Here is a 27423-nt window from a genome sequence, read left to right on the forward strand (position 1 = left end):
AGAAGGGCATTGCAATTGTCAAGTCTTCCTCCTATGGTGGCTCTTGCAATGGAAAGGCAGTTCTGAGTGGTAAGAAAGGGTTTTAAAGCATAGATCAGTTTGGAGGGCTGAGGCAGAGGCTATGGCGCTGACCTGTCTTGTCATTGAGAGTGTAGCATCTAGCTAGACTCCAAGAGTCTTTACAGAGGTAGAGACTGGTATGTTCGTGCTGTCGATGGTGAATTGGGAGTAATTTTGGTTGAGTTTGGAGATGTTTTCCTTGGGGCCTAAAATGATAATCTCGGTTTTGTCCCTGTTGAGGCAAAGACCATTGATTGCCACCCAGGTTTGTATGGTGGCATATATCTGCAATAGGGCTTCTGCATCTTTGTCATAGTCACCAGTGAGATGCAGGAGGACTTGGGTATCGTTGGCCTAGTTTATGTAAGCTATGCAGAGCGCATCCAGCATGTCAAAGAGGGGTTTAGTGATCTTGGGGGAGCAAGACGGTAGGGAGGACGACCAATAAGCAGAGCAGTAGTCCAGGCGAGAAACTACAAGAGCTGAAACAAGAAGCTTAGTCTCATGGAAGGAAATAAAAGGCTGAGCCCTGTGAATGTTGAAGAGATGAAAACAGCACGATTTAGCAATAGTGGCAATAGGAGGCGCAAAGGAAAGGGCAGGATCTAAAGTAACCCCTAGGCCACGAGCACAGTGACCAAAAGATAGGAAGGAAGGAGGGAAGGATATACCAGGAGGAGGAAGAGGAGGTGGAACAACAGGACATGAGAACAAATGAATTGCACCATTTGGAGGCATTTAAAGAAAGTAAATGAGCATTCATCCAAGATTGGATGGCTAGAAGACAGGCTGAAATGTTCGAGTGTAGAAAATCAAAAAAATGAAGAAACGGAAGCAATGATTTGGGAGTCATCCGCAAAACAGTGAGAGGACAACCCAAAATGAGAAATGAGAGGAAAGAGGGATTGTGTAGAGGGGAAATAATAGGGTGCTTAGGACAGAGCGTTGGAGCACTCCATGAGGGAGGGGATAGAAGGAGGATGTTTTGCCAGACCAAGAGACTGAAAAGCAGTGGAAGAAAACTAGCACAGGACAGAGCGAGAAAGCCCAAATGACTAAAGAGTGGAAAGTAGAGGAGGGTGATCCACTATATCGAAAGCAGCTAACATAGTAAGACTAATGAGTACTGAAGAAAGTTTGGAATTGTGGGCAGAAAGAAGAGGATTGGAAACAATTAGCAAGGCTGTTTCTGTTGAGTGATGGGGCAAAAACCAGATTGGAGAGGGGGAAAAAGAGTTGGAGTCAAGATGGGAGGAAACCTGGTTGTAGTACAAACTTGGGTATACATTACATCATCTGTAATTGCAACCCCTGATAATTCCTTATGATCCCACACAGTTCAAAAACTAAAAAATGATGTTGATGAATAGCACGTACTTCTGGCATCCTGTCCATAGCTCATAATGCCTTCTCTAGTGTGGGAGTCTGCTAAGACATGATAACTATGCTTCTGTTTGTTGCCCTCCCTCTTTCAGGTTCTCACAATTCGAATTCTGACCCTTTCTTTACTCTGTTTACGGTGATGCAGGGCCTATTCTGACTCATCTCCTTGTTCTGACAGATTCTCTGTATTTGGCCTCGGATCCCGAGCCTATCCTCACTTCTGCGCCTTTGGTCATGCTGTAGACACGCGTCTGGAGGAGCTGGGTGGGGAGCGCATCCTGCAGATGGGGGAGGGAGACGAACTGTGTGGTCAAGAGGAATCCTTCCGTATCTGGGCTTTGGAGGTCTTCAAGGTAAGTGCTTCAAATCATCCTGGTTCCACCCACCTGTGGTGAAGTCTCATATGAGGCGGGATTGTGAAGGATGCATGCTGATCCTCCGCTGCACAGTGAATTCTTGCCGCAGGTCTTGGAACTTAGCTTTTACCTACATTCACAGCTCACTTTCCTTTGCAATATCCCGTATTTTGGGTTAGAAGAGGAGAAGAGGAGATTGGGGAAGTATTGTGGCTTGATGCCACCTCCCATAATGTGATGTAGAGCCCTGAAGCAGTAAAGGGAGGGAGCACAGGCTCCCATCTCCACCTTTAACCTCTGGTGTCCTTCGCACTATCCAAAACCTTTTTTTATATGTGGTGTCCCCGGTCCTGCTTACAAGAGACTCGTGTAGGCAAATCATGGCATCCTCAAACACTGCAAAAACTAATATTTGACAGTATTGCTGTCAGGAACAGGAGTCTGGAATGTGGCAAAGCAGCATGGGAAGCACTGTGTCAACCGCCAATTTCTATCTACAACACTTTCAAGGAAAGCAATCTGGAACAGCGGGACCTGCAAAGGAAATGACAACTGCAGCGTTCCCGCCTTGTCCAAACTGCAGATTCCCAACATTGGTTTGGAGGGCGAAAAAAGCCAGATACCATCCTTTGAAAGGAGGCAAACTTGCAAGAAAGCCACCCAGAGGACAATAGAAACACCAGATCAACTGACCAGCCATCACCAAGGAGATGAGCAGTTATGGACATTGGAGAAATGTGAGGAGTTCAAAATGCAAACAAACCTCTCAAAGATTCATTCTAATGAACTGTGTCTATGGACATGGATCAAAGCGAAAACCCTTGGAAGGAAAATTTAAAAACTGAAACAGTCAAGTCCCGTTTTCAACGACTTCATCCCACAATGGAGTACGGTTATTAGGGAGTGCGCCTGCCTATACAAGAGGAAGACAGTCCCAATCTGGTGTGGGAGGTCGAAGGCAGAGTGCAGGTATCAAGTAGAGTGAGATGGAAGGGCGAGCAGAGAGAGCTGAAGAGAGCAGCAGGGAGGTGAAGTCAGGGGTAAAGGAGCAGAGAGAGGAGGGAGGAAGGACAATATGGAAAGGGGGCGAGTGGAGCTAAAGAACTGGAGAGAGACGCAGACTGGAGAGACACAGAGTTTGACAACTGGAAAATAGAGAGGCTTTAGAAGGAAGGATTGGGAGGGAGAAGGGAGAGTGAACACAAGAGCAGAGCAAGGTGAGGCAGAGAAGGAGGAGCAGTACAGACGGGGGAAAGTCAGAGGTACCCATGAGGAAATCGATTGCTATAAAAGAAGCGAAAGGGAGAATGAGATATACTGAAAATAGCCAGGGAGTCTGAGCTGTCAGTGGCCTTGGGAAAGAAGGAGCTGGGAAAACAGAAAAGGAATTCATAAGGGAAGTGAAGGGGCCCGACCATGGGGAAGGAAGGAGCAGGTGTCTACAGACAAAAGAAGCTGCTGACCATTCAGCACTGGCAGCGACTGTGGCACAGTCATAGATCAGTGCACTGGTGCTCAAAAAGGAAGTTTCGTGGGCCGTGTAATAGCTAGCGTGTCCTAACCCAGATGTGGCAGCATCTGATGCAAGCCCAGGTACTCGAGCCTGGCAGGTGGAAGGGCCACCCAAAGTTCCCAACAACCTGACCAATAGGAGAATAGAGAGGACTAGTCATCTAGCCAAGAGATGTGCAGAGAACAGTTGAAACCTCATGACCTCCAGGAGGCGCTGCAATGTGGAAGTGAAGGCGAAATAAATGGTGGACTTAATCCTTTAGCAAGGTGAAACTTCCCTCTTTTGATTTCTTTGAAAGCCCCTTATCCCCTTACCCAGTTCAATCCAAACTTTGGGCGCATTTGTGTTACACAATATCTGTGTACCCCACTTGCGAGTCCTGATTAGTCTGTTGATCCTTCGCCCATGACAGGGCTCTCTAGCTTTACACTTTGTTTAGTAGGTGTAGACTGGAGCTATGTGGGTGCCACCCAGAGGCGTTGCTAGGGGGTGGCTAAGTGGGCTATAGCCCCTGATCTTTTGGTTGTGGCCCCGGATAGAATCTCAGGAGCTACATCCAAAAGACTAGCTAGCCCCCATCTGGGGCTGTGTGCCAGGAGGAAACGTTTGCACCGAGGTCCCTGGAACTTTGGTGGGGAGCACAGGACCTATTGTTGCCACAAACGCTTCCAAATTATATATATATATATATATATACATACACATTTTAGCGCATAGATATACGAAGGGCACTCATACCGTCAATGTGGACTCCAGTCAGCATGGTCATGGCAAACGCATCCCATTCACTCTCTATATGAAGGTGGCCGTGGTACCAAGGGTTAATGCATAGGCTTAATTGCTTACCGAATGTTGCCCAACAGTGAATGGCCATGTTGGGCAGAGTCCATCTGCCTAGTTTTGCACAAAGTTATTCTTGTTTTTTTTTTTTTATAAATACCCAAATTAAATCCAAATCTATTACCCCATCTAAATAGAGGTATAGCAGTATCTGGGAATTCAAATCGGCCTGCAACCAATACAAATAAACAGTTGAGGTAAAACATGACGTTAGTAATATCCACTCGCTCAATCATAATTGGTCTGTGTGAAAACAACCTTCTGGACAATTTCTCTCAAAAAAGTTCTTCAGAATTTGGGCAGTGTTTATTTGGGGGCCGGGCTGTGAGAGCAAGGTATGACAGAACAGCATTAGCTCTCTTCCCTCCCATGCGTTATATAAGTGTATTGTCCGCTTAAATACCGGACGTGCAAATATAATGTCCATGCGTATTTCTGATCTGTCAGGGCTGAAGACTTGAGAGATTTTTACCTCATTCATTTTCAACACATTTTGTAATTGTTATACATTAATTGTACATGTTTTCATAAGAGTAATGTGTTTATTAATTGTGTAATGGCAGTGTTTGTGCTTATTAAATAACCAGTACTTTACATGCCTCAGTATATTTTAGGGAGAGATGTCCCCATCGATTGAATACAAGGACATTTTATTTTAGCCAATAGAATCTTAGTTCAACAAGATGGCCGCCAAAGAGGCACTCTGTCTGTAACTCTCTTGCACAGAATCCAGAGTCAGAACCGAAGCTCAACGTCTTGCTCACTGTTTGGAATTCAAAGACCAAGCCCCCAACCTGCACTGTTAATATTCAGTAAGTGCTTTCCTGCTGTGTATTCATACCGTCCTCCAATCCCTTTCTGTTATGTTTTGCCCCTCTTTCAGGCCGCCTGTGACACGTTCTGTATTGGGGAAGACGTTCAGATCGATGGGAAGGACTATTTCACCGCCAAGAGCAGCTGGAAAAGGCACAGGCACCGACTGTCCACTCAAAACAGTGGCCCAGACCTCATCACAGGTAATAAGAACAATCTTTTCCGATGGGCACCTCTAGTGTGCATTAAGGAAGAGGCGGGCTCAATCCTATATACTCTATACACGTCCTTACTTACTGGGTCTGAAAGCTCGCTCAGAGAGTCTTAGGTGGCACTGCGAAATCGTTTGAGAGTCCAATTCCATTCAAGAGAAGTCATCCGGTATTTTCAAAGGATCTCCAGAAGATTGGACTGTTCTATCATGTTTTTCTCCCAATTCCTCGAGTGGCCAGTAGTGCTTGGGTACAGGTTTCATTGGGACATGGCTAACACTGCAGCTGACCTTTCCATTGATGAGCCAGACTCACATTGGCGTGTCTAGCCCACCTTTCATATGCATCCAGAAACCTGTACTGTGGGATGTCATTTGCCAGCTGATCGCCAAGGCCTAAAGGTGTATACTGCAGGTTACGCTTGCTTGCTCGCTACTGTGAAAGGGAGTATGGTACTTGGCGGGTGTTATGGTGCAGTGACCAGATCAAGTCTCCCTCTTTTAGACAGGCAGTGCACCCGCATTTCTTTGGCCAGTTTGTGAAGCCCAACCACGGGGAGATTTCTTTTTTCTGATTCCCTGCTATTTATACAAATCCGATTCTATGTGAGACTTCCTATGTGTTACAAACGGTGTCCTCAGGATCAGGAGGATTATTCTGTTGCATGGGCCCAATGTGAATTGACGCACAAAATGTATCTTAAAATAAAGATATATTGAAGGTAGACACAGCTTTAAGCCTTTTAGAGCAATTATAATTATTCTAAGCGAGCAGCCTTTCATACTTAGTGGACTTTGGCAGCACGCATTGTGATGTCACAACTCAACCATAATAAGAGTAGCGATTTTGTTTTCTTATTCCTGGTGTTTCGTGCAATGAGACAATTATTACAGGCGCTATTGCAACTTAAATGAATTACATGTTGTATAAAGTACCCCCTACCACGGCTATAAGGATATTGGCCGGCACTGAGGGATTATGGGAGCAAATCGAGGAAATAGCATGAAGGTAGCATTCCTTTATAAGGTCATAGAACTTCGATGCACCTTGCAATGTATGGGATACAGTACCCCCTACAGCACTTTACTAGTCACAGAGGAGTTCCATGTCCAAATAGGAGACCAAAGGCAGAGTTCCTTTATAACTCCAAGGTGACTTGCAATATCCTTTTTACATGTAGTACGAGTTTATTATTGCTTATAATGGATGGCCACAAACGCATTTTTATTAATAGCTGGTCTCTTGCTTAATCTAATGTAAAAGGTCTTCCAATTGCTAACACATGTAATCAATCGTTTAGATTAAGAAGGAACTAATATAAAGCTTTCAATGAATTGTAGAAAAATAGTTTGAGCAGTTTGATAAAAAGGCATCTAAAAATGTTTCGTGCTTCAAAATAAGCAATAACCTGCAGATACATTCTTACTCTGAAGTGTTTGACTCCAGCACTGCACACAAACATACTGCCATAAATGTCTCCGTATCAAGTCATGTTTGTTAATGTTTGCTGACAGTTCAGAAGCAAGTAGTCTGGAAAGATGGGCACAAAGGGTATTGAACGTTTTAGTGGCACTTGGAATTCTACTGTGTGCTCGCCCAGGAAGCAGTACTGTGACTTGACAACACCCCTGTAAATGATGCTTAGGTTGGATGTGATATTGTTTTCTTGCTACATGTTGATGATGATGTCACAACCAGATTGCATTACAAACATTGTTTACAGGTCTTTATACAGATAGTGCACGCTGTCATTGGTTAGACGGAAAAGTGTGACCAGGTTAAGTTTTATATAGATATTGCAGACTTCTTTGTATTATAACATCATTCAATGTAATATTGTCAGACAAGCACGAAGTGGTATGGTTCCAAAACTGTGATATTCTATCACCCTGAAAACCTCAGGTGTAGTCGAGCTCAATGCTTACTCTGAGGAAGGTCCGACCTCATGGAAGACGAGAGTTCAGTGCTTACTCTGGGGAAGGTCAGACCTTATGGAAGACTAGAGTTCAGTGCTTACTCTGGGCCAAAGGCCCGAGCTCTCTGGTGCCACAACATCCTGGAGGTTCTGTACCCCTCGCAAATGCCAGGTCCTACAGATCATGACCCAAAATTGCTCCATATAGTCCGACATTGTCTTGATCAATAATAAATATACAACTAGATATATTTTTTCACCAGGGATGTGGCGCTACTCCGTGGGCGTTGTGAGGCATTAAAGGCATAATGCATCTGACATTTTTCAGAGTGTAGAAAGCATTAGGGGTAACCAAGGTTTCCTCATGCTGCACTCCTTTAATAAACCCTGGCTTCATTTGTAAAAAATAAAAAAGGGGGGTGGGAGTAAAAAGTCCCAGGGCTCAAACGAATCTGGCTGACATGTGCCGGCCCCACCCACTGTCGCCCTGCTCCCAATCAGCCCCTCCTATTGCTGATGCTCACAGTGTCACAATGTTTTGGGCAGAAGTCATTATGCTTAACATATTTCTTTTAGTATGTATGTATTTGTTAGGTTGGCTTATTGTACAATGCATGTGCCTTTCAAAACATCAATATCAATCGGAACATCCTTGGAAGCCCAACCTTAACGCACGTTTGTACCAAATAGACCTAGGAAGAGAGGTTGTCAAGTGCCTAAGTTGCAGACTGGTTTCAAATTCACCTTTACCACGTAAGTAAACTGTGATCCTGGGCAAATCATTTTCTCACTGCTCCTTATCTGCCAACATTAGAAGTTCCTGAAAACAATTAATGCACACTGCAGGATATTCCCAAAAGGCCTCACTCGAGATATAAACAGTAACAGTGATTGGCCATTCGCATCACAACGTTTGTCTGTCTCTAGGCTTACTGAACACAGCTTCTTGTAACGTAAATTGCAAGACGCCTCCCCTGAGTCTCGGAGACTCATTATGTCTTTCTTTTTGTGTGTCTTTTTTGTGTGATGTGATCTCATTACAAATGCAAATGAGGTAGCCTAGAAGGTCTTTTGCAACACAAGGCCTTGCAAATCCTCGGAGTGGCCCTCTATACATGTATGCCAACCGTGACTGTTTATTTTTAGCATGGTAACTATTTACTATCAGTATGGTGTGCAATCAGACCACTCATTTCCCTTCTATAGCCTGTTACATTTATGAAAGTATTAGAATGATTTCATTGTACTTTGGCTTTCTACAGTGCAGAGCTATCATGAATGCCAAGTTGTGTGCAACCACTCCATGGAGTATTATAGGGCAGGAAGGAAGGCAGAGTGATAACAGGAGGTCAGGCCAGCGCATAAATAGAAGATGCTCAAGGCCAGCAGATTATAAAACTGAGACAGTATGGATTGATCTTTAAAGCAATGGACCAGACATGAACCAATATCCCAGAAGGGAAAGGTAATGTGCCCTATACTTGACCTTTAAGCTATTCTAACACCTTTCACAAATGTCAACCATCCCAATTGGTGATGCAAAGTAAAAGCGTAAAGCAGCACCGACAAGGTCAGGGCTCAATTCTTGAAGTTCTTATCAGCAGAAGACATGCTGCCTTCCTCTTCCTCTTGTTTGGAATGGCTGCGGAATCACGTTTGTCTACCAGTAGTTTTCGATAGGTTCCCCCGCTGCTCAATGAATACACGATCTTCTAGAGATCATGATAGCTGGGTTTCCAAAACATCGCAGTCTTCTGCATGAGTAAACTGATCAACCAATGTCTATTCTGTAGAAAGCATGCCCTGTGCCCTGTCCAATGAGCTAGACCGCAGAACGGTAGCTACAGTCACTGCCCTGTGTACATTTCATTTGATAAACGGAGGTTTATAATGTAATAGCCAGAAAATAGATTGTCTGAGGAAAAAAGCAACATAGCCCCACAGAATAACCAGGGTTGGTTAATCCAACCATACATTCATAAAATGGCCCCTCTCAAAAACATATGCCTGTGCTGTGCCACTCATGACAACCTATTTGCTTGTCAGAATGGCATGTATATTTATGTAGTATATTTATGTATTGGTGTTATGAACGGTGCAAGGGCAGAGCCTGCCTGAGTAATGGGCAGTCTGTACCATCGCCCAGGCCCTATGCTCTTGGGGGCCCCACAGCTGCCTGCTGCCGTGAGTATAAGGAGTAACGAGGGCTGGGCTGCTTCCTGCACTGTGTCTCTTTTAGAGAGGCTGTGCTGTCAGCTCCCAAACCCTGTCACGCGCTTTTATAGACAAATACCTCCCACCCACCTCCCCAGCAGCCCATCAGACACTTGGGGCCTTACAGTTAGGTATTATCATGCTCTTTGTTTAAAGTAAAAGTCAATTTAAGAACCTTTGTTTTTGAAAAGGGGCATTTTATTCTGAAAGCACATACAGAAAAACGAATTACTGCCCAAATCTGTCTTCTTTGAAGACCATAAAAATATGCTGACAAAAAAGAGGTGTGTACTAACTATCTCGACAGGATTCATATGTCCGCATTAGCGGTGTTAAACATGTTTTTTTAGGAGAATGTCACATTTCACTCGCATCACATAAAGCATGCCTTTGTCAAACGATACAAAAGGTTACAAATTCACATTATCTTTTGTTATGAGTAAGTCTTGAAAGACAGCATACAAGTCATTTTTTTATAATTTTGTGGAATTGCATTCTGGTATTTGTAGTCTTCATGTTGGGAACAACTTTTTTTCTCTTTAACATATTTCTATAAGGAGTACTTTAATTATGATGTGTGTACTTTTCAAGTACGATTCATAAAACAGAGTATTGTTGAAAGCCAAACGTTGTGGTGAGGAGGAGAAAGAATCAGAGGGCACATTTATTATTATTATTATTATTATTATTATTATTATTATTATTATTATTATTATTATTATTATTATTATTATTATGTTATTTATTGAGCCCATACCTGGCTTTGAGAAGAAACAGAGCACTTTACTGAGGAATACACCAATACAGTGCTTTTCAGAGGTGTATTATAGCATTTAATTGTCTGAAATAAAGAAACTTGACACTCGTGGTGTTCTCTCTTTGCAACTTAACAAGGGATGCTTCAGTGTCTCACATTCACTGTTCTTCAAGGACGGATACCAGTTTTGGCTGCTTCATCCTTTGACACCAGGCCAGACGCCTCTCTTGGTCTGCCTTGGAGCTTCAGCTTATTTCTTTGCTGTGACACATGCATAGCTATCTATCCTCCTTTCTTCATGGGTCTGAGCTTACTAAAATTGTGACGTTGAATATCCAGATTCTATATAACACCGTCTATATAATGGCGGCACTGCCTGCAGTCTACTCACTACTTATAGCCAGCCTTTTTGATTACTTAGTCTACTTGCGTTACAGCATCTGTGCAGTTATAAAATGGCTTGCCTTTTGTGCAGTGCTCTTCACATGTGCGATCTTCATTCCGCACATGAAAGCTTACTCGATTCTTTATTTCCTCAACAGATTCTATAAGGACTATACATAGTCTTCTTCAGCCAAACCTTTCAGTGTGTCACGCTCGCTTCTTGTGACGTCACCTATCTTCTTTCATTTATCTTCATAGTTCTTCGGGGATCTCCTCTAAGAGATTGTCATCTCTACGTGGAATAGGTACCATTACTGGCGTTGTGCATGTCGCAATTTCTGGTTTCCACATGTAGGCAAAATGGGGGCAGGACTTCCTGCAAAGGCATTCAGCTGCTCCTCTACACTCCCCCCATGGTTGATTCATCGACCACTCCTCCATCAGTCTACACATCTTGGTATCCTCGAAGTGTTTCTTCGGAGTCCAGATCTTCACTACTCCCTTCAGGGAGCCTGCTGATTTTACATGTTCATCAATACTCCAGTACGTACTTCCTGTGATTTCTTGGATGCAAGAACTTTGTACCCTCAGGTGCTAAAATGCTGGCCTCTATATATTTTCTGATTTCTTCATTCATCAGCTCCTTGGGTCCAAACCCTGATTCGACATTGATCATGATCTTCATTCCAACTGCTTCTTTGCCTTGCCTTGTCTTCTTACACTGTGTGATTATTATCCTGATCACACAGAATCCAAACAGCACCATCACCGGTCCAAAAAACCTAAAGATATTCGCCATCCATTGTGGAACCCATGAGAAGATTGATGCAAACCAACTGTCATCTGCAATATCTTCTGGGCCTCATTACACGTTAGGCGGTAAACCATGGTGCTAATAGCACCATGGTTGCCACCGGTACCATACCAGTACCACCATGGAGGAAAGGGGAATTACCACCCCATTCCAAGGTTGGCGGGCGGTAATTCCCCCTTCCTCCATGGCCCTTCCCCATTCCCATTTTTGCCCCATAGGGCATAATGGGAATGGGGAAGGAGCTAATTACGGTACCGCAAATTGCGGTACTGTAATTAGCACCAAGGTCCCTTTGCGGGTCCCAACTTTAACGGCTGGTCTACACAAGCCGTTAAGGTCGGGTGCCGCAAAGGGACCTCGTAATAAGGTGGTAAGGGTTTACCAGTACCGGTGCCCTTACCGGTACCGGTAAACCCTTACCACCTACCGTGTAATGAAGCCCTCTGTCTCATCTTCCATCTTGTCATGTAGTTTTGTAAGCAACGTTATGGCCTCTGTCAAGGTCCCATTCTCGTCATCGTGAGAAGGTATAAACGTGCAACATGATGGCCCGATTTTGGCACAAACTCTTCCATCCATTGTTGTGATCATATCAAAGACATTTTTGTTCTGAAGGGTCAGCAATCTTATGGCCCTCAATTCTTCCTTGATAGCGTTGAATCCCTTGTCTGCAGGAGCCCCAAGCGAGCGATTTGCAACCACTTTACATTGTCTGTAGTCTGGATCCCTGGCATAAAGATAGTAGCAAATATTGCTGAAGTCTGGCTGAACAACCAGTGCTCATATGGAATAGCATCAAAGGCTTCTATTGATTTTGCTGAAAAGTAATTCTCCATCCTTGTCCTGTTGAGAACTTCAAAAGATCTTCTCCTTCTTAAATTGGCATCTGCCTTTGGAAACTCTCCAATGTTCAGGTCACTCTTAGGAATCACTAATGCTGGAACATGGATAAGCACTAGGGAACATGTCCCTCCCCAGTCTTTGGGTAACTTCATATAGGCTCTGGACCCTCAAGCCCAACATCGATCCATCAGGACGGCTGTCCCTGCTCCCTATCCTAATAACATCAGCTGTAGTTTTACAGCCTTTATTTCTCTGCACATAATTATTTCCTTTTCTTTGGAAGTATAATGGACCTCATTACGACCCTGGTGGAATGGGTGAACGGGTGCCACAAAAGGAGGCGGACCCGTTAAACCCGTTCCGCCACATTAAGAGGTCCCCCCGTGGGACATGGTAAGCACGCCTGGTAAAACCAGGCGTGCTTACCGGGTCCCGCGAGGTGAAGAGGGAGCAACCAACGGCACACTCGTAATCGGCCCGTTGTTTGCTCCCTCTACTATTCCTATTCAGCCATATGGGGGCTGAAATGGGAATGGGGAAGGTCCGGGTCCTTGGAGGGAGGAATTACCGGGCCCTCCGAACTCGGAATGGCCCGGTAATTCCTCATTCTGGGAACCCAGACCCGGATGCGATTTCGGCGGCAGCCATGCCGCCAATAGCGGCATGGTTACCGCTGAGGTCGTAATGAGGCCCAATGTCATATTTATCAATGCAACTACCATCATCAGGCCTGATTCGTCTTCTACCCAAGTCAACAGTCTGGGGTGGTTGACTTTAAACAAGCATCATTCACTCTTTGTACTTCTGGAAAATATTCTGATTTCAATAGATGAGTTGTTCAGGACATCAGGCCTCCTTCCCATCCTTTCGTGGATTTCACTTGTCCATAAACTAAGACTTGTGTTGGTTCCCAACATCCAGGCCATCCAGCTATTACCGTTTTATCAGGGAAATTCAGATTATTCCTCTCTGCAACTACTACCTCTTCATGTCCTCTATCAGGATATTCAAGCATCTTGCTTTTCCACGCAGCTTCCTTTTCCATCTGTGTGGTCTTGATATAATCACCCTAGAACAGAAATGACCATTTCAATCTCCATCATAAAGTGGCCCAACTTGCTTGGAAGTGGCCTCTTGTCATGCATGCTTGCAAGATGACCGAGACATCAGTCTTCGTACTCTGGAATTTCTCTGGCAATGAAAGTTTGCGTTGCATCCATGGCATAAGGTATGACGGCACAGAAATAGCAACTCTCCTTGGATCTTTTCTCTCCCACCTTTCTCAAGTGCTGATACCATATGCTATTACACAAATGTGCTGTAGTGTCTAGATATGTGTTCATCCCTTAATTATATGCCTCTGTATCGCTCTTACTTCTCACTATTACTAAATCAGTGCTCATATAGTAATCATGAAGTATATGAAGAAGAGTTCTCTCTTAGGGAGGAACCACAGGAGTTTCTACCTTAGTGGAAGTAAACAAACCGAGACAGTACTTGTAGTACGAGGAATCATAGTGGTCCCTATCTTAAAATGAGCGTTAATATAATAGGGAATGCTAAACAGAAGAAACGAAAAGACACAAAGCATGGTGGCATGTACGTATATCATATACCAACATATGAATCCGCACCATTTGCAACATTCTGGACTTAGTTGGGCGCGCTCATTCTCTAAAACTGTACCATTTTCAGCGTTCCTCATGTTTGCTATACTCAAATTAAGGAAGACAAAACACTACTCCGGAAACTCTAGTATATTTGGTACATGCAGTAGCTCCTCTACTATTGCTATAAGCAACCTCCTTATTACAGGGCCATTCTTAGGATCCTGTAAAACATGTGGATGTCCACATCTCTTCTAACAAGGGCAGGATAAACTTGAAGAATAAACACAAAGACAGCAAGCACGATACAATGCACATTACTTTCAGGGAGAACCATAAACCCAGTCGAACAAATATTCAGTGAGAAAGGAATCGGGGAACTGCACATGCTTCAAATTGTCGAATCCAAGCTCAAAATCCAGTTTAGGCATATTTAGAATGTGTCAACACCTTTCTAAAGTTCCTTTTTCAAAGATTCCCCAGACTCAAGCAAATAGTTTGCTTACCTGCTATAATATCTATAAGCAGTGTCCGGGGAGAGTCATAGTCCAAATGCAAACTTGCATTTATAAAGTCTATGCCTTATTGTCCTTCTTTGTCATCGATCGAGTCTGCACACATTAGAATTCTTCTTCTGGATCGATCGTTCGGGGTACGACGTCTCAACAGTATCTAGCTTTACATCGCTGAGGTGAATCCAAACTCATCTGCCTTGAACTTTCACTGCTGAGGGAGTAACACCCTCTGAAGACAAGATAGGGGTGTGGGGGGCACAACTTTGTAACAATTAATCCTTAAAATGGTACAAGTAACAACAAATTACTATGTTACTTGAATGTTCGTCAAAGTATTTCAGGTGCAAAAGGGGGGGGGGCCTAAAGGCCACCAGAGACGAGCCTCCAGGGTGTCCCATTATAGCAGATATGGAGAGCATACTAGAACCTCTTGCCAAATACCTGGACAGAGTGCTGCAACCACTCATTCAAGACACAGACACTTACATCAAGGATACTATGCACTTCTTGCGAAGTCTCAAGGCAACAGAATTTGTCAATGGCAGGGACATGTTGTTCACAATGGATGTGACCTTGCTCTATACCAATATAGTGCATGAAGCAGGTTTAGAAGCGGTGGAATGGTTGTTATTGCCAAGGGGACAGACTATTTGTACTCACTCTGCTCAAGTTAGTCCTGATGAACAACTTCTTTAAATTTCAAGATAGATACTTTCTTCAGCTTTCCGGAACAAGCATGGGAGCCACTATGGTGCCTACGTATGCCAATGCATACATATTCTATTTGGAAAATTAGCATGTTTTCATCTCCCCCAGATGGATGCAACATCTCTCAGTATTTGTACGGTACATCGAGGATGTCTTCGGAATCTGGACAGGACCTGCAGAGGAGCTACAAAACTGTCAGGACTGGCTGGGTTAGTAATAGGAAGAGTAACAAGATTAACATTGTGCTTTCAGAGCTGGCTGGGTTAGTTGTGCTTTCAGAACTGGCTGGGTTAGTAACAGGAAGAGTTTGTACATAGAATTAACATTGTGCTTGCCCAAGTCAAGATGGAGCGAAAGAAACTTAATCTGATTGGTTAAAGGAACAATGATATGTTTGGTTTGCCTGATTGGTGGAGAGGACAATGGGTTTGATTCTTGGGAGGTGAGCAAAATTCTAAACTGCCTTTCATCCAGAGAAATTCAGTGGCTGGTTGTACATTAGTTAAGCTCCTTAAATAAGGCCTTTTCAGAGCTCAGAAAATCTACCAAAGAAGTAAGAATATCGTTAGCTGATCCAGTTTGAACAAGAAGACATCAGGTGGGATCGTTCTTTTAAAGATTTTAAGATTGTCGCAGTGAACTTTCATTTTCTTTTATAAGAAAACTTAGAGTTAACAAGTTTCAAAATCATTTGAGAAAAGAGACATTTACAGTTAAAGTTTTTATAAGGAAAACAAGCTTGAAGATAGTGCGTAGGAGTTTAAAGTTAATTAACTGCGTGTAATGTTCTTCAAGACTGTTTAATGTGTGCGCAAGCTCGCAAGTCATCGTTTACGTGTTTTTTTAATGTGCGCGGGTATTCAGAGCGATAGAGCGCGTGCCCAAAAGAATTGAGCGAGCAAATTTTAGCGCATGTACATTTTTAACGTGAAAGACGTTTCATGAGAAAGCGCGTGTTGTTTTGCTATAGAGCGCGTGCCCAAATGAATTGCACAAGTGAATTGCAGCGCGTGTACATTTTTTACGTGAAAGACGTCTCATGAGAAAGCGCGTGTTGGTTTGCAATAGAGCGCGAGTCCATTTTTGCTGAAGCGCGAGTTGTTTTAAATGCGTGAACTGTTTTACGTGAAATACGTTTCATTTCTCCACGTGAGTTCAGTAGCGATAGAGCGCGAGTCCATTTTAACCAGCGCATGTTATTTTTATTGCGTCTACGTATTTTTTCACGCGCGCGGGTTTGGTAAAGAATCGCGTGTGTATTTTAAACGCGAGGACAATTCTTCACGTCTTCTGATTTCACGTGTTTATCGCACACGCTTATTAAGGAAGAAACTATATGTTCTTTGGGTATATAAGGAAACAATTCACACGCAGAAGGAAAGCAGTATTCCAGGAAGTTAAAGAATATTATTTAATGTAATTTATGCAAATGGAACTCAATACTTCAGAGAAAGACTGCAATTTATGAAAGCATTGAAAACTACATAAGGTTAAAAGAACTTTGAAGCAAGAAGAATATCTAGTTCTAAAAAGGTGTTTGCAAAGGCCATCACTTTAGGATTCTAAAGAAACTTGAGTGGCTTGAACTATATGCACAACACAAGATATTATTTACAAGATATTCCACACAGATTACTAGCCTCTAAGTCTTTTACTGAGGTTTAAGAGGTAAAGAGTTTAGAGTTTATTTAGAATAATTTTAGAAAAGAAGTTTTTCTTATCATATAAGTAACCAGGTGTATTTGTTTACCACAGATACCAGAGCCTACCAGACAGTTGCAGGGCTGCAGTGTCTCCATTGTTATTTTCTCCAAATTCCCCTTTCCCTTTCTTGGGGTTTTCAGCTCAGCTTATATTTACGGGTTGAGAGGTGAACTCCTGGTGAGGGTCTGTGGGGCCAGCATCAGCTCCTGTGGAATTCAGTCAAGCCGGACCCTGACAAAAACGTCTTTAAGATGATGACTGATATGCATCCTAGGATTAAGTTCACAACTGAAATCAGTGGTAACGGCCATCAATTTCATGGACATAGAAGGCTACAGCAAAGGCAACAGCTTGGTGACTAGATTTTACACGAAGCCTACGGACAGGAATAGCCTCTTGCTTGCTACAAGCTTTCACCCCAAACACTCCATCAACAGTGTTCCCCTGAGTCAGTTTCTCAGATATAGGTGTAACATATCGGAGACAGAGGAATACAGGAAGCAAAAAAAGTTTCATGAGAGAGGATACAACACAACCCTCATATCAGACATTGCTGAGAAGATCGAAAAGGAGACCCTCCTAAAGCCCAAACCGGGGGAAGCTCTGGTCTATGTGACAACCCACTCTATCCAGATCCATAAGATCAAGAATATAATCAAAAGGAATTGGCCCACGCTACAGATGGACCCACAATTACAACCATTATTTCGACAACCACCCACCTTTGCTTATCGCAATAGCAGGGCCCTACAGAACAGCTTGGTTAAAGCCGAGACACCTACCACCCAAGCAGTCCAAACAGGCAATATTAAACATAAATGGACACAGCCCTGTCATAATTGCCAGTACTGCAGCAACGTCATAACAGGTATCAGTATAACACATCCTCACTCTGGCAAAGCCATTTGGCTTAAACACTCATGCACATGCGATTCAACAAATGTGGTTCATTCACTTTAGTGCCCCTGCGGTTTCTATTATGTTGGCATCACAATGAGAAAAGCCAAAATACTATGGACCGAGCAGAAGTCCAATATTCGTACAAAAAAATCCAAATCACCTGTGGCTATTCACTTTCTGGCCTAACTCAAAAGTGGCCTAACTCAAAAGTGTGATCTTAGAGCAAGCGAAACTGGGCAGGAGGGGCGGGGACCTGCAAAGAAAATGACTGCAAAGGGAAGTTCCCTGGATTGATCTCCTTGATTCGATCTACCCTCGGGGCATGAACTGCGAATCAGATCTGATGTGTTTTGTGTAATCAGTCATGACCTGTTCAACTGGGGATTTACATCATGAAATGTGAGAATGCAAATGCTACTATGATGTATAGATCGAATGTAGACAGTTTTGTCTGACTTAAGAATCGAAGTGTATTTATCTTTAGCTTAATTTTTCCAAGCAGGTTATCTTCTGATAGGGACCCTTATGCCTGACTTAAGGAGTAAAGTGTTTAACCGTTTGCTCAATTTTCCAAAGCAAAATATTTCCTGTTATAGACCAGAAAAAGTAACATGACATAGATCGTGGGACTTGTAGTTTAGATGAAACAGTATGGCCCTCATTACGAGTTCGGCGGTAACCATTCCGCTATTGGCGGCATGGCTGTCGCCGAAATCGCGTTGGGGTCCGGGTCCTCGGAATGAGGACTTACCGGGCCATTCCGAGTTCGGAAGGCCCGGTAATTCCTCCCTCCAAGGACCCGGACACGGTCCTTCCCCATTCCCATTTCAGCCCCGCTAGGGCTGAATGGGAATGGGAGAGGGAGCAAACAACGGGCCAAATAAAAAGATGGCCCGTTGTTTGCTCCCTCTTCCCCTCGCGGGACCCGGTAAGCACGTCTGGTTTTCCCAGGCGTGCTTACCGTGTCCCGCGAGGGGAACTCGTAATGCAGCGGTACGGAGTGAACGGCCCGGCACCTTTTACAGCGCCGTTCACTCCGTACCACCAGGGTCGTAATGAGGCCCTATGACACTAAGGGCCTCATCATGAGTTGGGCGGTAACGCCGGCGCTATTAGCGCCGGCGCTAATAGCCCTACCGCCAAACCCCCGGCGCTATTAGCGCCGGATCACAGGTTTGGCGGAAGGGTTATTGCCCATTCCCCATTGGGCCCATTCGGGAATTCCTCATTCCCCATTGGGCCCAATGGGGAAAAATTCACGCTATTACCGCCGGCGGATTTCCCGCCAGCGGTAATAGCGCTGAAAATCGGCAATTTTCAAAGCTTGGGGGAAATCCGCCAAGGCCATGATCTGGCGGACCCTTAAATGCGGCAGTAATAGCACTACCGCTGCATTTAAGGATTACTGCCAGACTTGTGATGAGGCCCTAAATCTACAATTAAGGTCTGTCATTTGGCCATAAGATGCATAGTCACTGGGTGTCAGTGGAAGATTGTAAGGGGGTTATTATGCCCCTGAGGCAGATTCACGGTTTAACTGTAACACTCTGACACCTTCAGGTTTGAGTGTAATACTCTGACACTTTCAGGTTTGAATACTGTGGCACCTCTGACAGAACACAAGCAGAGACAGACACCTGAGGCAACACAAACTATGGCACTAAAGGACAGCTTTATGATGCATTTGTACATAGATACATATGGTACTAACACAAACTATGGCACTAAAGGACAGCTTTATGATGATCTGTATACACATACATATGCACTTTACAGTATGGACCCACCTTTAGTGGTGTACATGTTACTCGTTTGAAAGCCAATAACTAGGGATATCTCCTGTTTTCATACAAGAATTTTAATTAGGAACATAATGCCCTTAGGGCATTTGTATTCTTTTTTGACATAAGGGTGGGAATGGTCACCCAGCCGGATCTATTCGGCCGTTGTTGCCCCCCCGCCTCCTTATCATTATCCACAACTAACGGTGCAACCTAGAAGGTGTTTTAAGTTATAATCTGGTGGAGACTCCGAACACTTAACACGCTTCAAAAGGTATGGCTTTGACAGTCATGGCTATGCTGAACCGACAACTTCATTGACATGGAAACTACGAGCCCTGTCTCTTACAGGACTCATCTTGCCTCTCATGAGGATATTAACACTGGGATTGCCCATAGCAACCTAGTCAGGCCCACACCAAGATTGCTGCATAGTTGCCATGACTCCATCGCGAATGCTATGGAGACGGTTGCTGCCTCACACTTTGCTGCAGACAGGCTTGTGAGCACAGGAAGGGATCAGGATTTGATCAACTTAACACAAGTATTATGCTAGTGCCCCGCGAGACGATCCTCACGGGCATAAAACCGCCAGGCGGGATGACGAATATTAGTGTCTTTTTGGCTGTAATGGACGTTTGGATCCATCGGTTAAGACCTTTAGGTCATTACAAGTGTGGCACAAACATGGGAGGGGGCAATCTACGGCTGCCTCTCATGTTGCATTTAGAATGCAGACTTTTTGGACTGTATATTACACAGTACCAAATCTGATAATTTACTTATTATTCTCACTGCAATACACAGCGGTCACCACTGCATCGATCGTGACAACCGACTCTTCTCTACCCCGGTGAACACTGCCCAGGAAATAGCTGGGTAAGTGGAGACAACCTTTAGTACCTTTACCGGTTATATCACATACAGTGAGAGTAAGAGATGATAAGGAGGTTGATACTATTATCTTTAAATACACAGGGTGTGATCCCAACAATTCGAATTACGAACAAAAGGACTTGAGGTTAGTGCCTTATCTCACATAGCTAATGCAACAGGTTACATTACATGCAGTCACCGTTCAACTGACATTATTTCTCTGCATTATTTTGTGGATGGCAAATCAAGTATTGAATTTATTGTTTGATGAATAAGCAACTATTTACTCCAAGGCCCTGAAGATGGATTTGTGAAGAATCTGAAACGTGTTGGCAATTGTTATCTACAATGGAGTTTATTAGGATAACCACAATTGTTTTTGTATCTATTGTTTGATGCTTTGAAATAACATTGTGTGAACTTTGTAACTCAATTACTCTTATTTGTTGACCAAGCACGACTTTGTATATGTAATGTTCTCACTTTGGAGTTTGCAGACCATTTTCCTTCATGTTTGTTTCTAACATTATATTCTGAAAACCAGATTAAGTCTGATGGTATTACTTTGAGAGTGACATTCTCTCATCCACAAGAAATATATGAATACTGTTAGATCTCTCAGTTGTGGAGAGTTGATTTTTTGATGAAAATTGAAGTTGGATGTCAGTAACAGCAGGGCTGCAGTTACACTGAGACTGTCTGAACACATTACATTGTTAATGTATGAGAGAAACTCCTGCTTGGGACTTGGCTCTTCTACGTGTTTAAAGTGACCTGGGATGATGTATCCCTTGGGAGTGCATATAGGAGTTACCGGTTGCCAACAACGGGTCTTGTTCAGGAGTAACACCCTCCACCACATATGGGCCAAGGAATCGTGGCTCATGCCATTTCCTAGTAAAGTTCCTAATCAGCACTGTGTCACCAGCAATATCAGTGATAATAATGGTTCTGAAGATTCGGTTGCTGAATGGTTTTCATCTGTGTTCTGAGAGCGACCAACCTGCTCCTTGTGTTGATCTGAAATGATAGAGTTACTAGCAGTCATACACGCCAAATATGCACGTAACTCATTTCATAACATGTCTGCTGTTTTCTGGGGACTCTCCTCGATGGAGGAGTTAAAGGCATTCTCATTTGCCTCCCTGTCACTAGCTAATGGGGTGTGAGGTGGTGGTCCGAACCAGGCTGATTCCTTAGGGCATATGAAGCTAAGGGCTGGCAGTATAGCCATCCCTTTTTCAACGTTAACTTAAGCTTGGTCATCCTCTCTTTAAGAAGGCTGCTGACTCTCTCACATATCCCGTTCGAATGCAGGTGATAACCAGAAGTAAACTTGTGCTTAATGCTCAACAATAATCCTATTCGTTCAAATACTCCATTAACAAAATGTAGCCCATTATCGAATCTCAGCACCTCACAGACTCCCCATCTTGGAAAGGCTTCACATACTAACAACTTCACTGCACAAGTGGCATCAGGGTGTGTACAAGGATCAGCTTCCATCCACCTGTAGAAGGGACACACCACCACTATCAGATACCTGTATACATTACATACTTGCAGCATATCAACATAATCGATAGGTAAATGCTGAAAGGGAACATTCGGTCGAGGAATTGCTCCTCTAATTGTTCGTAGAGTATGCCCAGCAGTAAACCTTTGACATACGATGCAGTTTACTACATAAAACACGTGTTCTAACAAATTTGGCATGAACCTGCCTTCTGCAATTGTTGCAGCAAGACTTTCCCTAGTTACATGCACAGGATAGTGCAGCTGTTCAAGCTCTACCTTTAACAATGCTACTGGCATCACTGGCTTTCCAGTGCTGTCCTGTCGCTATAATGCTTCTGTGGGGGATAAAGAAAACCCTCTTCGCTTCCATAATTCGTGCTCTTCCTGCAGTGCACTGCCTTGAATTTCCATTAATTGTGTTCCGGTAAATGATAAATGCTTTGTTTACCACCATAATCGTGACTACTTCCTCTTTAACATCTGTAGAATCAAAACTTAAAAAATCTGGTGAATATGCAACCCTTTTGATTTACTGCATCTGTGGCTTCATTCCTGCTGCACATTTATCTGTCGCTATGGCTACTGGGAGTTTTAGTGCTTTATAAGTCTGTCCAATAACGATGTGTGCTGCACTGAAGTGCTGTCCGCTCTAAGGTATCCTCTCCTTTTCCAATGTGCTAACCCTGCATGTACGGTTGACGTCACAGAGGCAGAGACACTATACACTGTCACTTCCTGCCCTGCATGATTTTCGAGGGTAACAATAAACGCTACCAATTCTGCCGCTTGTGCTGAAAAGTGAGATGGTAGTCTTACACATGCTACAACCTCAAATTCAGCATTTGCTCTATGCCTCACTACAGCTGTGCCAGAAGGCCGTTCTCCACTTGTTTGATCAATTTTCAAAGAACCATCAATAAAGAGAATTTCCCCTTCTGACAGCACATTTTCTTTTACACGTGGTATGTAATAAATCTCTGTGGAATTCACACAATCATGCACATGCTCGCCCTCTGCCACAAATGTGGCAGGGTTCACTATTTTACATCTAACTATTTCAATCACTGGATTTGATATTATAACTTTGTATGCAGAGGCACTCTGAGATGCAAATGTACCCTTGGGTTTCTCTAAAATGGCAAATAAAGCATGCTCTACGAAAAGCATCATAGAAAAACCCATTACAATACTTGTAGAGTTCTCAGTTGCGAATGTGGCGGCTGCCAATGACTGTTCGCAAGTGTCCTTTCATAATAGGGTCTAAAATCCCACTGTAATATGCCAGAGGTTTATACCCTAATGTAGTCCTTTGTGTAAGCGCTGGTGTCCTGACTCTCCCATCTGTGTGTGAAAACAAGAAAAACTCCTCAGCATAATTGGGAATTCCTTAAACAGGAGCTGTTCAATTTGCTTTCTTCAACTCTTCAAATCCTCCCTCAGTTTCCTCAGTCGTTTCTATTTTTTCCTTGTTCACCTGTGCTTTCTTTAGAGCCTGCAAAAGGAGTCTTGTGTACGACCTACAGTCAAACACCCATGCTCTAACAAAATTACATAGTCCAAAAAACTGTTGCATCTGCTTTACCGTGTGCGGTTTTGCAGTTTTCATGATCGCCTCAGATCTTTCTGTCCCACATGTGAGATCAACTAACCTATGTATAACACCTCTTCTTGACAGTACTGTAACTTCTCTTTGTCTACATTGTATCCCTTGTCTGCTAGGATAGTCATAACTGAATCGAGTCTTGCCTGCACTCATTTTCTGTCATGCTCTACAAATCCAAATGTTATTTACATACTGTATCACGGCGCTCTTCAAATCAATATTGCCTAGGTTCATCTGTAGGACTCTGTTAAAGATCTATGGGGACTCACAGTACCCTTGAGGCAAACGAGTATGTTTCAGATGGATTTGGCAAAACAAAAAGAAATTCTTGTGAGTCCTTGTGAAACGGGATTGAGAAAAAAACATTTTTCAGATCAACCATCGTGAAATATCACGCCTCTACTGGGATACTGCATAGTTTAATCACTGGATTAGGACCTGAAGGAAACTCTGCCTCTACAATCTGGTTAATCGGTCTGATGTCTTTTATATATCTCCACAACCCTCCCTTTGATTTTTTTCACAGGGTACACTGTGGTATTGCATGATGATTCTGACGGCACCAGGATACCTTGTTCCATCAGTGCTGAAACTGTCTTAAAAATACCCCCATCAGCCTCTTGAGACATGGGGTACTGTCTTGCTTGAGGTAAAATCGCTCCTGGCTTCAGTTTTATCTTAACCTCTCCTACCCCCTTCAATAGGCCTACGTCATAAGGGCCTGTAGTCCATAAGGCGCTTGGCACCTTCTCCAAGTCATCGTAAGAAAATGCTGGATGCTGCCACATTATCGCCATTCGCTGTAGGATCTCCCTTTTCTCAATTCTAATCCAATATGTAATACTCATAGAGAATATTACTTCAGCGTCTGATGGATCATCTCTGAGCGCGTCATTGTTAGGGATGTCAGTCAATCTATACCCTTCCTCAATGGAAATCGCGGTTGTCCACGGTCTACCCTCGTCATCTGTTCCTTCAAGCATTGCTATTTTCCCTCATATTATGCTGCGTCTAGCTCTAGGGGAATATTCTGTCCCTCCTCTTCGTCCATAGGTATCTGCTCTAAATACAAATTCATCAGGTATTCTCATAGTCCTTCCCACTAAGCCAAGTAGCCATGTTAACAGAATGCTCACCCCATAAAGAAAAACTTCTTGTTCCATTGGCACACCTTGCAGAGCCATTTACCCTGTAAATGCCAATATAAATTTGCCCACATTCATATAATGTATCCCAGGAGTGGAACACACTATGCCTTCGTCAGTGAAAGAAATCGTCATGTTAAGTTTTGTCATTATGGCCCACATTACGACTCCGGCGTTACCCAGTGGCATTATTAGCGCCATGGTTAATGCCGGTAATGTTACGCTCACCTGGCTCCCACAGGGGCGTCGATCTGAACTGGACAGCTCCGGTCTCCACCAATGTGACGCATAGTGCCGAGATGACAGACTGGACTGGCCCACCTAGCTTCGTTTGCTTGGCCCGTAGGAGTATTCTTCTGCAAATGGAGAAAGGGAATTAACCACCCGTGGAGTTGAGTGTTAACCCCCCACCCCTGCTGTTCTCCCCACTGATCACCTTTAATGTCCCCTCTTATAGTCTCATCTGATGGTTTGGAAAGATGAGCTCTCCATCCTGCATTGAGCACAGGGGCGCGTAGATAACCAGTTACTTCAATGGTTCGAAGGAATTGGTGAGTTCCAGAACAATATTGACTCTGAGATTTCCGGCGAGACGCCGTAAGTATATAGTTCGTAAGAGTTGAAATGTCTGACTTTCACTCTTGTCCGATTCCTTGCAGGTTGCAGCTTGACCCTAGCGAAGAGTTCATCGTGGCAACCGGTAACATTCAGGTAAGGATTTGTATTATCCAACACAGTTCGATAAAATAATGTCAGTATGTAACCTGTTGCTTTCTCCCTTATTCAGGTGCTGAGAGAAATCATGAAGTCTCTGGGAATAATGCCTCCGGCGGTAAAATTAGGTAAGTCTATTATGGTGAGAAGGATTCCCCTTGTTTGTCCCTTTGTTTCACCTTGCTGTCCTTTTGTTCCCCTTAGGGGCCGGGGTGCGGCGAAGATGCAGTGGAGGCTGCGCCGACCCGTGAAGAGGAATAGTACCCCTGACGGTAAAATCAGGTAAGTCTGTGGGGGGTAACTAATATTGCCTCTGTTTATTCCCTTGGCTCACCTTGCTGTTCTTCTGTTCCCCTTAGGTGCCGGAGTGCGGAGGAAACATGCAGAAGGATGCGGTGGATGGTGAAGATGCTGCGAAGGCCGTTGAGTTCAGCGTGGCGCTGCAGCAGGCGAGGCGACGTGCATAAAATAACTTCTTTCTTCCAGCTCAAAGGCGCAGTGGATCGGGAATTCAGGTAAGGATTAAAGGTATTGCTCTTGTTCTAACCTTTTCTCCTTATTTCTCCCTCTTTCTAGGAACTCCAGACTCGAGGCGGGCGTGGCAGAAGACTGAATGCAGACTTGCAGGCACGGTGAGCGTTATGCTGCTGGATGCAGAATAACGCAAAGTGTGTGCTGCTCTTCGGGCATGGTTTAAGTAGCCTCCAAAGTAGTCCCAGGTAAGTATTCCTCCCCGACCCCACCCGAGTAAAAAATAGTCCCTAGGTAAAGTAGTCCCTCCCAAGCCTCTTTTGGCTTGGAGCTCTTGCAGCATGGTCTGCATCAGGTAAGTTTGCAGCATGGTCTGCATCAGGTAAGTTTTAATCTATGACCCTGGTGTCTATGGCGCCAGGACTGACTCTTTCCATATGAGCCTGGCGCCATAGACGCCAGGACTGCACCCAAATAGCCCCTAGCAGGTGTTGTTGGGCTTGCTTGGAATAACTTGATGCCTGCTTCCGGGGTTGCTGGACTTGATCTGGATCCCCGGGGGTAGGCATCATGACCGGTAACTTACCAATTCTGCCATGGTCAAATGGGGGAATTACCACCCCATTCCAAGGTTGGCGGGGCGGTAATTCCCCTTTTACAATTGACCCGTCCCCATTCCCATTTTTGCCCCATAGGGCTCAATGGGAATGGGGAAGGCGGTAATTACGGTACCGCAAAATGCGGTACCGTAATTACCTTCAAAGTCCCTTTGCGGGTCCCTACCTTAACGGCTGGTACAGACCAGCCGTTAAGGTCGGGAGCCGCAAAGGGACCTCGTAGTAAGGCGTTAAGGGGTTAACGGTGCCGCAACCTTTTACGGCGCCGTTAACCCCTTAACGCCTGGGTCATAATGACCCCCTAAGTCTCTTCCCAAAATATGAACTGGTGTCTGCCGTAAATACAACAATGGAACAGATATGTCACACACTCCTATATACACTGGCAATTCATCAGTAAAAAGAACTAGACTTGTAGCTCCAGAGAACCCTTGAGCATTCATGGCAATTCCCGACATTGGATATTTTACCTCTCGTATACATGAATGGGTAGCACCAGTGTCTACTAAAAACAAAGGATTTTCATGCTATCGTCACATCAACGCTTAGTTCCTTTTGGGGGTCTGGTGTCACTGATAGTAGTGAACACATCAAGTTGCCCTGTGAGCTGCCCTATTGTGGATACATGCATACCCATGTACTTGTGAAAGGATTCCCTCCCACCACAGTGACACCCCCTATTCTAGGTGTCAGTACTTGTCCTGAGTTTTCATTCTGCTGTATCTGCATGGGTGCATGCTGTGACTGTCCTTGCCATGGATTCAATGGTGCTTGCTGTGGCTGGTGTACCATTTGATCTTGGGCGAACCCTTCCCTAGCATGTGAACTATATGCTGGAGTATAAACTGTCCCCCCTTTTAAGAATTGCCCATTCTGTACATACCCTTGGCTTCTGCATACGTGTGCAATGTGCTCTGTCATCCCACATGTCTAACATATAGGAGGAGCCTGTCTGACTGGTCCCCCTTGGTTGAACCCTCCTTGCGCATTCTGATTCTCATTCTGTGTGTTCTGAAAACCACCTTGATTATTTTGAAATCCATCCCTTCCTCTGTAGCCCATGCCTCTACCTTGTGGTACAAACCCATTGCCTCTTTGGTCCATCGGGTGCTGATTATTCACCTGCAATGTACCTACTCATTGCTGTATTCCCAGTCCTT

The 27423-nt window shown here is 44.1% G+C and overlaps 1 protein-coding gene across 3 annotated transcripts in view; it reads left to right on the forward strand.

Annotated features, from left to right (window-relative positions):
• NOS3 (nitric oxide synthase 3) overlaps window positions 1-27423 on the forward strand; it is a 937759-nt gene that overhangs the window by 628498 nt on the left and 281838 nt on the right. For all 3 annotated transcript variants that reach the window (XM_069645958.1, XM_069645960.1, XM_069645959.1), the window contains 2 exons: window positions 1622-1796; window positions 5036-5168. In XM_069645958.1, the coding sequence (XP_069502059.1) occupies window positions 1622-1796; window positions 5036-5168 (308 nt within the window). The remainder of the gene's footprint in view (window positions 1-1621; window positions 1797-5035; window positions 5169-27423) is intronic.

The sequence above is a fragment of the Ambystoma mexicanum genome, chromosome 2p (assembly GCF_040938575.1).
Source record: "Ambystoma mexicanum isolate Mex_15411 chromosome 2p, UKY_AmexF1_1, whole genome shotgun sequence".
NCBI lineage: Eukaryota > Metazoa > Chordata > Amphibia > Caudata > Ambystomatidae > Ambystoma > Ambystoma mexicanum.